The 13,043-nt window shown below is 41.7% G+C and overlaps 1 protein-coding gene and 1 long non-coding RNA gene across 3 annotated transcripts; both read left to right on the forward strand.

The window, feature by feature from the left end:
• Positions 1–3,642: 3,642 nt before the first annotated feature.
• LOC145430478 (uncharacterized) lies at positions 3,643–5,810 on the forward strand. Its single transcript, XR_013911051.1, has 4 exons — positions 3,643–3,772; positions 3,983–4,294; positions 4,804–4,930; positions 5,674–5,810. It is a non-coding gene; the product is annotated as an uncharacterized LOC145430478 (long non-coding RNA).
• Positions 5,811–5,928: 118 nt separating this feature from the next.
• LOC145430479 (uncharacterized) lies at positions 5,929–11,031 on the forward strand. Of its 2 annotated transcripts, none has more exons than XM_080305650.1 (6): positions 5,929–6,081; positions 7,610–7,648; positions 7,730–7,870; positions 8,471–8,550; positions 8,675–8,698; positions 8,936–9,076. In XM_080305650.1, the coding sequence occupies exons 1-6, from the start codon at positions 6,061–6,063 to the stop codon at positions 8,940–8,942; spliced, it is 312 nt and encodes a 103-aa protein (XP_080161776.1). In that variant the 5' UTR covers positions 5,929–6,060; the 3' UTR covers positions 8,943–9,076. The 2 variants fall into 2 exon arrangements, with proteins under 2 accessions (XP_080161776.1, XP_080161775.1); XM_080305649.1 differs by lacking the exons at positions 5,929–6,081; positions 7,610–7,648; positions 7,730–7,870 and adding exons at positions 10,199–10,315; positions 10,390–10,511; positions 10,603–11,031 and having other exon boundaries at positions 8,936–9,191.
• The last annotated feature ends 2,012 nt before the right edge of the window (positions 11,032–13,043 follow it).

The raw sequence follows: 13,043 nt of genomic DNA on the forward strand, positions 1-13,043 counted from the left end.
TCTGTAAATACTTGTAAGCTCATGACAAGTGCTCATGTATGATTTTTAGTGTGAATGTAGTAACTTAACAGTTTTGGTAGTAATACAAACTAATGTATGTTCGTTGTGTGTGTGTGTGTGTGTTTGTAAGGAAGCTGCAGTGGCACCTAAAAATACAGCCAAGGCTACGGAGGCTGTTGAACCAATTAAAGGTGCTGCAGTTGACGGTGAGCCAAAAGTCTTGGCTTCCAAAGCAGAAACGGCCTCAACCACGCAGATTTGTATTTAGATCAGCTGGGTAATTTGCATCCTATCTAAACTACCACTATTGAACTTAACTACATTTCCTCTATTCCAAGACTCTGTGACTGCAGAGAAGATCTCAAAGGATCAGCCGGTCGCTGTTACCCACCCAACATTTTGGGAGCGGATACAAGAGCAACTGCGTCCAGAAAGAATCCGTAAGAAATCCCCAAAGATCTGTATGAAAGATTTCTCAATGTGAAGATATTTTCTATTTTATAATTATTTTTTTGTTTTTCTTTTGCTCTGCACTTCACAGGTTGTCTCAAGACAGTCAAACTTCCCAATTCAAAGGTAACATTAAAAAAACACTGTAAGAAAAACATGCTTTATCAAAGTGGTTAAGTTTTGATCTGAAATAGTTCAATTTGTTTTACAAGTTTGTAGTTGGGTTATATCTCATTGTCAGGTGACGCTCAAGTAGGTGTAAATGTAGAAAAATGTTAAAAATTCACTAGGGGTGTCACAATACCAGAGATTTTGTAGTCAGTATAGACACCAATAGAATTGCACTATTCTTGGTTACCAATTTAGTATTGTAATAAAACAATTATCTCATGTACTAACACATACTAAAAGTCCTTTATTGAAAAGCTAGTTTAACATGTTCAAATTATATGCTCAGTCATCCAGGACATGGTGGTTTTGAGTGCTTAAAAAGGTTTTTCCTTCCCAAGTTTGACATGTGCAATAGTGCTGTTTACACATTGCCTTTTGTGAATCAGTTATCACTGTTTATGGATCCACCTTAAATGAAAAGTACTTTCATAGCTGACTCTTACTGCCTTTTTTGTCAGTGAGTCAAGGTAGAGCTGCACTACGTGAAAAAAAGAAAGAAAAAAAGAAGTAAAGGAAAATTAGCATCAGAAACATTTTGTAATAGGTACCTGATTGTGTTCATAGTTGTAGACAGTGCTCAAAGTGAGGTTTATAAGTTAATGTTTGCATTTTTCAGATTTCTGTCTGGAATTGTAAACTGATCCTGAAATTCTTTTCGTTTGCACAGCTTGTTTCGCTTGATTACAAGGTGCTGTTAATAAGCAACCTGCCAGAGTATCACGATGGCTGTTATGCAGAGGAGGACATCGCCGGTCTGCTCACTCGACACCGATTTGAGTATTACGACGACACGATCTACGTTATACCACAGGCACGCATGGTAAGCACCAGTTTGCATTGGGCTGGGTTATGACCTTCATTTTAATGGCGCTCTAAATCTCTTTTGTAAGATGACCTAACTAACATTTAGTTAGTTAACACTGGCAGTCCCAGGCTTCTACCTTTCTACCTTTAAAACCCGCCACCAGCCAAATGGCTGGTAGGCTTTTAGCTAAGCTTTAGCTTCAGGCAAGTGGAAGCTAAATTGGCTAGTCATTCATATGTAAATTGGGTTGTTACCTGGGAATTCTGGAGGGAGGGGAGTGGGGGTGTGTGGATGAGGGGGTGGGGGAGCTGCTAAAAGCGGTGAGCTTCCTTTTGTTTCATCTTGATGCATTCTCAATCATCCAGGGAAACAAATCTCCAAAAGTCACCAACTTGGAGTGTTTCAGTTTGCCATCTTAGGGAGAAATCAACACACATGGGTGTATGTCCTTTGTTGCTGAGATTTATTGATAAAAACAGTACAAAAAATCAACCATTTGTACACATTTTTACAAATAATTATAAAAAGTGAGTGAGTACATTTCAACATTTTCAGCAATCACTCACAATCCTGGCACTGCCATGGTATCTGTAGTCTGCATTTACCACATGTGTATCTGTTGCAGTGAACACATCGCACAGTGGCATGATTGTTCTTGCAATTGTGTTTGACCTGACACATGGCTCTTTTTCCAGGGCTCGGTGTGGAGGGTTGTGTCAAAGGCAACTGTTCTTTTCTTGCCTTCTTCGCAGCTACATGAGAGTGAGCTAACTCCCTTGCAAGCTCCACCAGGAAGTCCACCCGTCTTTCCTTCGTCCCGGAGCATGCTTGATACAGCACATGTGCATTCAGTGCTGCCATGTCAATCATGTTATAAAACACGGCAACTGGCCAGCGCCGTGTTCCTCTGCGGACAGTGTACTCCCGAACCATCTGGTCCATCTGGACCATCTGGGTTTTGTGCCTCGCCCCGCGCTGAAACACAAAAACGTGCTCCCCAGGATGGAAGCTGGCTCCAGCAGGTTTGTGAGGACCTCAGAGCTCAGCTTCAGGGCCTGCAGGGGGATGTCTGATCACAGCTACAGCTGCAGTTATTATATGATATAGCTGTTTACAACTAACATTTAAACTCTCCATTCCTTCAACCTCTGCTGCCACGCTGACGGCGTATGCGGCCAAACGGAAGAAGACAGTCTATATTCTTAGCAGCATGCACGGCGTGGTTCAGACTGATAACACTACCAAAAGGAAGCCAAACACTGTCACCCTTTACAACAAAACAAAGTGTGGCGTGGATGTGATGGACCAGATGGTTCGGGAGTACACTGTCCGCAGAGGAACACGGCGCTGGCCAGTTGCCGTGTTTTATAACATGATTGACATGGCAGCACTGAATGCACATGTGCTGTATCAAGCATGCTCCGGGACGAAGGAAAGACGGGTGGACTTCCTGGTGGAGCTTGCAAGGGAGTTAGCTCACTCTCATGTAGCTGCGAAGAAGGCAAGAAAAGAACAGTTGCCTTTGACACAACCCTCCACACCGAGCCCTGGAAAAAGAGCCATGTGTCAGGTCAAACACAATTGCAAGAACAATCATGCCACTGTGCGATGTGTTCACTGCAACAGATACACATGTGGTAAATGCAGACTACAGATACCATGGCAGTGCCAGGATTGTGAGTGATTGCTGAAAATGTTGAAATGTACTCACTCACTTTTTATAATTATTTGTAAAAATGTGTACAAATGGTTGATTTTTTGTACTGTTTTTATCAATAAATCTCAGCAACAAAGGACATACACCCATGTGTGTTGATTTCTCCCTAAGATGGCAAACTGAAACACTCCAAGTTGGTGACTTTTGGAGATTTGTTTCCCTGGATGATTGAGAATGCATCAAGATGAAACAAAAGGAAGCTCACCGCTTTTAGCAGCTCCCCCACCCCCTCATCCACACACCCCCACTCCCCTCCCTCCAGAATTCCCAGGTAACAACCCAATTTACATATGAATGACTAGCCAATTTAGCTTCCACTTGCCTGAAGCTAAAGCTTAGCTAAAAGCCTACCAGCCATTTGGCTGCTCTCCGGGTTTTAAAGGTAGAAAAGCCAAATGGCTGGGCTCTGGGCCTTCCTAGTGTTAATACATATTTTGTGAGTGCCTGTCTTCATGGTTATGCAGTACAAATCAGTGTTTGGTGGTTTGTTTTTCCTTCAGGCTTTTGCCCTCATGCCGACAGCAGTGGCAGCTAAAAACATCGTGCTAGTATCAGAAAATCATGATTTTATTCTCAATGGGTCTAAACTTCGACTGCAGGTTGAGAAGGGCAACATTTTAATGACGCCGGTAAGCACTGTGTGTAGATAATGCAATCTACTGTTGTGACAGATGTTATTAAAATTATTTGAAAATATTTGTTTCTGCTTGTTTATTTAAAGTGTGATTATAAATGTAAAAAAATATTTCTTTTTGTAGAAAAAAAATACCTTTAAGCTGAAATAAATCGAACCGAATCCGAAGTGATGTAATGATTTTGAACTGTTTTTTTCCTTTCAGCTTGAGTTTTATAAGTCTCTGATGAAACGGCTATCCTATGTAAGTAACGCACATATCTCAGAAACAAAGACTGCACTAGAATACCTTTAGATTTATTGGTCAGAGTATAAAGTCATAACTGGAAGCACTCACATCCAAGTCGAAACACCTTGAAAAATGGGGACATACCCGGTTTTCTCGAAGCAGCAAGTGACTGACAATGGAGCACGATTAATCTACATCAGGAACATCTCGCCAGGCGAGTCCCGGGATCTCAGAGAAGCTTTGAAAAAAATGGATTGTGTAAGAAACTACCTGCCTCTTCTCAACAAGGTATAAACACACTCATAAATGCCAACAAGTGCATGTGTTAGAAGTCTGTGAAAGGCTGTATGAGATATGTGCTTGTGTAAGTGTAATCTTAACCATACAGAAAAATTGACAGATTAACCACACCAAACTAAAGGACATGCACCAACCTTCATAAATCCATCCTTACAAAGAGATAATGTGTCTAGATTTGGATGCTACTTATCTTGAGGAAAGCACAACTGCAAAACTATAGCGATAGTAAAGAGAGACTGCCGATAAGCTGCTCGCTGAGCAATTCTTCATATGCTCATGCGCACTAGTATTTATCACATTACAGCATTAGTGCAGGGGTCATGTTGAGCATGGCTCCAGTGCATCATTGAGCCAGGATTTCTGACTTTTGAATCCAGTGAACTCCACAGTAAAGCTGTACTTAGTTCACTCTTTCCACGTGTGCTTAGCACTTATTTTCTAACATTTACAATGTGAAGGTAAAATGTTCAGAATACATTTTCTTTCTTGTGTTTCAGGTGTTTATCGAATTTCAGTCTCTTCGTGATGCTGATCGCCTTGGCGTTTGGTACAGCCTTCTGAAACGGGCCACCGGCCACAAATTGTCAAGGCTGAAAATACCACAGTGTGGATGTACCTCACTGCGTAAGTGTTTTTTAAATGGGATTTTAAACAAAGATGATTTAAATGAAAAAAAAAGATGGGTTAAGTTAATGGAAGGTCATCTGGTAAGACCTTTCTTTCGCTTTCTGTTTGTGAAACACTCGTGAATAGATTTTTCAGTTCTCCCCTGGGCTGTGGATAAAGTGCAGACAAAACTGCTGATTTATTGTTGTTCACAATAAATCATTGTGACACATTCCCTCAACTTTTATCCACTAACACTGTGATTCTGGTTCCCACAAATCCTTTGATGCTCATTTGCCTTATTATCTCTCTGACCTCTTTTCTGGCCCCTCCAGAAATCTTTGCTCCATCAGTGGTCAATTTCCTTCTGCTTGTCTCTGCCCCAGACACATGAACCAGAGCCATTACTTAAACTGCACTTTTTCAGTCTGGCATTTGATCTAACCCACTAATCATTGTTTTTCTGATGTCTATGATACCTTGGGTATCTGTAAAGGTGCTTAAAGTTCAAATAAAAGCCAAAACATTGATATTACTGGATCATTGTAAACATTAAAAATCAGGAATCCTTGAGTAAATACCAAGAGGTGTCCATTTTTCCAAATACTCACCTCAAAAACCACATTTCTTTTTTTCTGCTAAACTTGGTTTCATTTTGTCTTCTCTATGTGGTCAGTAATAATAATAATATATATTTTTTAAAAAGTACCGCAAAGTTTCTCTTCAAATAAACTTTGGTTCTTGAACCTTGTGTCTTGCAGAAAGCCCAATCTCAAGGTTCTACGTTCTCCACAATCATGTTGACCGGTTTGCCAGAAGGAAACTACAGACAGGAGGATGTCACCAAGCTGGTGTGGCGTTACGTCCCTGATCAGACTGTTCAGACTCTGTACTACAAAATAATTGTTTTATCACTGCAGAGGAGGGTGAGGAGTAGACCCAGCAGGCTGATACAGAGAAATTTGCATTTGCAAATTGAATTCAATTTAATGATTAATATTGAATGTTTCCTCTGCATCATTTTTCCCCTCCAGGCCTTTGTGTTTTTTAACAGCTGGGATGCGTGCTGCGATTTCGCCAGGGATTACCTTAAAAATCCAGTTACTGTTGGAGAGTGGACGCTCAGAATCCACATTGTTTTACAAGACATGCTTCCTGGTACAAGTGAGGTATGAAAATGGAGCAATCGGGGGCTGTTAAATCAGGGGCATGCTCCTGTTTCACTCAAACTATTCAGATCCCAATCAAAACAGATTTCTCCTCTAAGGAGTGAGCACAGCATCATCCTTCTCTGGGCTAATATGAATAGAATGAGAATACTTTATTGATCCCTAGGGGAAATATATTGGTTACAGTACAAACAGTAACAAAGACAGATACAAGAAGTAAGGAATAGCACAATATATACAATATATACATACATATAAGTCACTTATTGATAAATATCTGAATAAGAAATGGAAAAGCTAAAAATATGCATGAATTTCAAATCAACTATTTATTGTTACTTTGTCTGTATTTGTTCCTTTTTGCAACAGCAGCACAAAAGCTGCATGAACTTTATCCACTTTTCTGTTCATAGGCGACAACCCACGTCATTCCGCCACCACTTTAAATTTCCACAGAGCTCCTTGTGAAGTCAGCCGCGTGTAAACTTTAAAGACCCAGACATAGGTTATAGAGTGTTTTACTGACTATTAAGTAATGCCCTTACTTATTTTGAAACTTCAGTCGCTGCTAACCTTCAAGCTTCAGCGTTTCCCATCTCAAGTTTCCTTGTGGGCTAGCTATTCAGGAGCTTTCTGAGAACTCTCTCCACAGCTACATGTTAAGAGGAATTGAGGTCTGACAACTGTTGCGGAAAGTCACTGAGTGTTAAGGATGGTGAGTTAGTGAACCCAGACGCGGACCTCTCGTTAAAGTTGAACAGTGTCTTTATTTACAGTGAAGCCAATCCACAGTTATCCATAGTGCAAGTCCCTTCAGTGCTCCTCTCCCCGTCTCTCCTCGTGTGTCCACACAACTCCCGTGAATCAGTGACGTCTCTCCTTCCGTCTCGTTCGCTTCCTGGGAAAAGGCAAAACAGCCACGATTAGCCTCCCTCCGCTATCAAACACTTGCTTTACCCTTGCTGAGCTCGAGTCACTACCAGGCTTGGTGCAATACTCCAGCGCTGTCTGTCACTCAGCCACACCATTAAATAGCTCTGCCAACGACGGTGGATGATTGGCAGCAGCTGGCGAGGAATCAGTCGCAGGTGGGACAGCAGGTCAGAGCGGCAGCACTTCCGGCTCGGAGATCTCCCATTGCTACGCGACCGCGTAACAATCGCAGCGGAGCAGGAGAGGAAAAAACAGAGCGAGAGAGAGGAGAACAAACACACACATACACACAGGTCGCCGGTCGGGGCACCGTCAGACCTGACACTGAGACTCAAATAGCATCAAATAGTTCCTGCAAAACCTTGGTTATATGTTGTGTCGTTACTGTCCTGAAGTATGAATCCTTTGCCACAAAGATGCAAACCAGGATCGAGTCACTTCTCACTTACAGTGGAGTCCAATATTTATCTTATTAAATGTGGTCAATAGAACATTAAAAACACTCTAAGCAGGAGGAGAGTTATTCAGTATTTATTGTACAAACAGAGGATCAGTGATTGATGTAATCCCCTTTCATCTTCTGCTCTTTTCACAGGAGAGCATGTATAGAAGCATGATGAAATGGAGCACCACTGTAAGTCAGCAGTCACATAAATCTGTCTTGTAAAAGCAGCAGGCTCGGGTCTCCCTGATCTTAACGCTGGTTGTTTTTCAGCATGTTCCAGAGTCGGAGTCTCTGGAGGACCGGCTGCTGAGTGTGGAGGTCTCCGAGGTGAATGTGGACCTTGTCATGATGATCATGGAAGTGGTGGCGTCCATCGCTGCTTTTGTCAGATTCTTGCCGCTTGCCAACAGGGTACGATTTCATAAACACGTGCAACTTTTTTATGTTTTACAGAAGGCTGCAAGGCTTGTCATGGTGTCTGCTGTTCTTTTCATATTGAGAAACATTTTAAATGAGTCTGAAGGAGACTTTGTGTTTTTTTAACACGAGTTGAGCAAGTTTAAATATTCCATGTACAGACAGTCCCTGCGGCAGGCAATCTGAATTTGACATGCCTTTGCAAACACTGGTGAAGAAGGACTGCCTGAAATGCAGCAAGTTCTCAACCAAGTAGTAATCTTATGACCTGTTCAGCCTTTTGTCCTGGCCCATCGAGCAGGGGAGATCCCTGCAGTTTGAGGCAGCGCTAAGTTATTCTTTTAGTGTTTCTTGCTCAGTGGTTTTATTGTTCAATCAAAAACTTTGCAAAAGTATAGAAATATGTTTGCACTTATTTCCCATTTGCAAGTTTAAAACCCCAAGATTTTTTTTTCTTTGCCTTGTACTATCGTACAGGGCAGTAGAGAAACTCGCCAGGACAAATTCTTTATCGCCCTGTACAATACAAATCGTGCCTGTAGCGCACCCATTGAGTACCACTGTGTTGCTCAAATATCCGTTCTGTTCTCTCAGATATGCATTGAGATGGCCGAACCTGGTGGATTAACACAGGTGATGGAGAGCAAAGTCACCAAGGACTATTTATCTGCTTGGTAAGTGTGTCCCACAATCAGAAGTGAGAAAAAGAGGAAATTTATTTTACACTGTGTTTGTTCATTTTCTTTAAAGTGTCTTCATGTCTGTCTGACCTTGTGCTTTTTTCTCTCCTCTTCATAGGAGTAAAGCTGGACGTATTGAGTCGTGAGTATCTTTCTTTTTCAGGTTTAGTGGCAGAGTCAAATATACCATACACTCCTCAAGGTCGTCTATAGTAAACAGTTCCCAAAGATGCAAAAAGAGAAGAATGTGATTTAGATATAAGCAACTCTAGATTAGGAATTTGAAATGGAATTTCTTATTTCACATGAACATTTTGTGACAACAAACCTCTTTTCGTGGTAACCTACTGGCATCTTTGCTTTTAAATTCCGTTTGAAGAGCCTGAAACAGCGTCTGCAAGACTCTGGTGACAACAAAGTTAACCTCAAAATGAAAACCAAGAAGACCGCAGAATCGACTGATGCAGTGACCAAAGGTGACTGCCAGGCGGAGAGCCAGAGGACCGAGGAGGAGGCAGTGACCCAGCCCGATGCTGCAGCCGCCCCTGCTGGACAGCAGCCAGAGCCCAAGTGTCCTGATGACGAGACACAGGAGGGAGAGGAGAATGATGGATGGAGCATGGCCGACATTAAAGGTACAAAGAGCTGCTTTAAATCAGCAAAATACACCGCTCTGACAGCCAAAACACAGTAAAGTGAATATAAAAAGAAAAGTTGTGATATTTTATGGCTCTGATCTCATATTTGTGCTCCTCACTGTGCTACAGACATTCAGCCTGGTGGTAGTAATATATTTTACATATGTGGTGGTTAAAAAAAGCTCCGTTGGTGCGATGACTATATCCCACACCATCACCAGCCTGAGATTTTGATACAAGGCAGGATGGATCCAAGATTTCTGACCCTACCATCCTAATGTCACAGCAGAAACTGAGATTCAACAGACCAGGCAGCGTTTTTATTTTACAGCGTTGCTGAGCCTGTGTGAATTGTACCCTCAGTTTTGCGTTCTTAGCTTAGAGAAGTCGAACCCAGTGTGGTCTTCTGCTGCTGTAGCTCATCTGCTTCAGTGTTGGATGTGCTGTGCGTTCAGAGATACTCTTGTGCATTGTAATAAGTGGTTGTTTGGCTTGCTCTGGCCTTCCGGTCAGCGTGAAGCAGTTATTTCATTCTCCTCTAAACTCAAAAATGCATTTCCTCCAGGGAACTGCCACTCACTGGATATTTTCTGTTTCAGACGATTTTATGTAAACCCTAGAGATGCTTCTGTGGGAAAATCCCAGCAGATCAGCAGTTTTTGAAATGCTAAGATCAGCAAACATGCCACGTTTAAGTGACTTAAATTATTTTTCTTCTTCATTCTGATGCTCAGTTTGAATTTCAGCAGGTCATCTGACCATGTCTACATACCTAAATCACTAAGTTGCTGCCATGTGATTGGCTGATTAGAGAGTCACATTAATGAGCAGTCAAACAGGTGTACCTAATAAAGTGGCCGATGAAGGTTTCAGCTTTTCAAGTAAATCGAAATCATTTGTTCAATTATTATTGAGTTATAATTGAATGTTTAAATATTTTATAAACCCAGTGGCTCCTGTAGCAGATTTGTTGATGATTAACGTGTCGCTCTTTTCATTTTCAGTTGTGGGTAAACGCAGGAGGGAGCTTGTCGGACCTGAGGCAAAGCCATCTCGCTCTCAGTCTCCGTGTGTTGTAGCAGATTTCAGACTGCCTCAGTTCAACCCTAACAGCCCCATCGGTCAGACACACACACTCTAAATTCAAATGTGTTGTTAATACTTGTCTAATCTTCCTGTTTCTGCTTCTCTGCAGGTCAGGAGTTTGTGGTCCCTAAATCAGGATTTTTCTGTAACATCTGCTCTGTTTTCTGCCTGAATGAGAAGACCGCCAAGGAACTCCACTGCTGCAGCCAGAAACACTACGACAACCTGCAGGTACGCACGCACATACATATACACGATTCAGCACACAAAATCACACTGTTGGCCTAACGATGTTTGTTTTCTCGCTTTTCTGTTTTTTTAGAAATATTATGAGGAACGTCGACAAAGAGCTACAAAAACTTTGTCTCAGACGTCTCCAGGCTCCGGTTCTGACTGATGGACCTGATCTACTGTATTTTTAACACATAACTGTGCAGAGTGTATATATATATGTATATGTGTGTGTATGTGTGTCCTGGATGACTGTGTACATGTTTGGGGTTTTGTGATTTGTTTCTTCCAAACGGCCGGCCGAGAGAACGTTTAAAAAAAAAGGACATTTATCATTTCTTCTCCAGCCAGCCAGCCAGCCAGCCAGCCCTTCTCATGGTTTTTCCAAAGTACACAGCACAGCAGATTCTGCAATATTCTTACACACTAATTAAGCATTGGAAACCTACCTACTCCTTTGTTCATTGTAAACAATTGTACTTTCTGTAAAGTGGTTTGAATTAAAGAGAAAAGAAAAGTATGTTTTGTTTTGTTTTTTTTCTTCAAGATCTGTTCACATGTACTTAGCAAGAGTGAGTACACAGCCAGCCAGCCAACCAGCCCTTCTCATGGTTTTTACAAAGTACACAGCACAGCAGATTCTGCAATATTCTTACACATCAATTACACATGGAAACCTACCTACCTACTTCTGTCTTCATTCTAAACAATCACACTTTCTGGAAAGTGCTTTCAATAAAACACAAAACAAAACCATCTTTTCTTTGCTTTTTTTTATTCAACATCTCTTCACGGTGTAGTGAGGAAGGCCAAAAACAAAGAGAGCCTACCAAGGTAATATTCAAGTAGTCGCACTTTTGAAGTGGTGAAAGGCAAAGGCATGAGTGCAAGCCTAATAAAAGCTAATAGGAGAGATGTAGAGCCGGCAGAGGACTTGGCAAGAGCAGGAAAAAGCAAAAAGGAAAGGCGAGTGCACGTCTCCCCGCCCCCCAAGCCAGGCCGAGAGAAGGCTTGAAAAAAAAGGACATTTATCATTTCTTCTTCAGCCAGCCAACCCTTCTCATGGTTTTTCCAAAGTACACAGCACAGCAGATTCTGCAATATTCTTACACACTAATTAAGCATTGGAAACCTACCTACTCCTTTGTTCATTGTAAACAATTGTACTTTCTGTAAAGTGGTTTGAATTAAAGAGAAAAGAAAAGTATGTTTTGTTTAGTTTTTTTTCTTCAAGATCTGTTCACATGTACTTAGCAAGAGTGAGTACACAGCGTTAAAAAATGGTACTTAGTGTAGTGAGGAAGGCGAAAAGCAAAGAGAGCATATGAAGGTTGTTATGATATTTTGATACCACGGTAAGCATTTACAGGATATTGTTTTATACAGGAAAACTGTTACTCAATAAGGCCGATCTACTAGTTGTTTTTCTCTTTCTCTGTGACCCAAGAATTAATGTGTAAGACTCACAAGCTGGTACCAGAAGGTCAAAAACACCACAGAGATGAGACCACTTCCTTACTCCCATCCTCCCTTTTTCTTTATCTCCTGGAAAAGGCTCGTTAAAGGCTAGGTGGTTTGTTTCAGAATTCACTGATGAAAGAACTCTGTATTCTATGTCTAGGAGTGTATTTTGCTGGGATGATCATAAATTATAGCTGAACTGATAAACTACACAAGGGATACTTTGCTCAGAAGGCAGGAAGACGTTTCCTTATTTGGTCTGTACCGGTTTGAACTGGGAAAGCTGACACACGAACCTTTTTTCCTCTATATAAACTGCTGTGTATCAAATAAACCTTTGAGTTGATTTGGGAAGGCAACCTGAAGCAGTCTGTGTTTCCTTGTTCTCCCAAGCTGCTCCCGGCGCTGTAACTAACCCAGCTGAACGGCATACCTGAGTGTTACTTTAAATAATTAGGAATCTTAGAAGGAAAGGACAAAACTCTGCTTATCGCTCACGCCACGGAGGAAACCCGGGACGGCAATTTCCTTCAAAGGTAATATTGAAGTAGGCGCAGTTTTGAAGTGGTGAAAGGCAAAGGCATGAGTGCAAGCGTAATAAAAGGTAATAGGAGAGATGTCGAGCAGGCGGAGGACTTGGCTGGAGCAGGAAAAGGCAAAAGGGGAAACGCGAATGCGCATCCCCGCCCCCCAAGATAGGGCCGTGGCAGCGAGATCGTGGGGGTTCGAACTGGCGGAGCTCTGTACCAGAGTGCTCTGCCACACATCATACGCCAAACGGCCGGCTGAGAGAATGGTTAAAAAAAAGGACATTTATCATTTCTTCTCCAGCCAGCCAGCCAGCCAGCCAGCCCTTCTCATGGTTTTTACAAAGTACACAGCACAGCAGATTCTGCAATATTCTTACACACTAATTAAGCATTGGAAACCTACCTACTCCTTTGTTCATTGTAAACAATTGTACTTTCTGTAAAGTGGTTTGAATTAAAGAGAAAAGAAAAGTATGTTTTGTTTTGTTTTTTTTCTTCAAGATCTGTTCACATGTACTTAGCAAGAGTGAGTACACAGCGT

Source organism: Astatotilapia calliptera, chromosome 8, assembly GCF_964374335.1.
Source record: "Astatotilapia calliptera chromosome 8, fAstCal68.1, whole genome shotgun sequence".
Taxonomy (NCBI): Eukaryota; Metazoa; Chordata; class Actinopteri; order Cichliformes; family Cichlidae; genus Astatotilapia; species Astatotilapia calliptera.

What these genes read in the sequence shown, in the direction of transcription:
- LOC145430479 (XM_080305649.1), top strand. Translation starts at nt 8,987, where the DNA reads ATGAAAACCAAGAAGACCGCAGAATCGACTGATGCAGTGACCAAAGGT. An exon ending in GAGCATGGCCGACATTAAAG is followed by an intron (nt 9,192 to 10,198) that starts GTACAAAGAGCT and finishes TTTCATTTTCAG; the next exon opens with TTGTGGGTAAACGCAGGAGG. An exon ending in CAACCCTAACAGCCCCATCG is followed by an intron (nt 10,316 to 10,389) that starts GTCAGACACACA and finishes GCTTCTCTGCAG; the next exon opens with GTCAGGAGTTTGTGGTCCCT.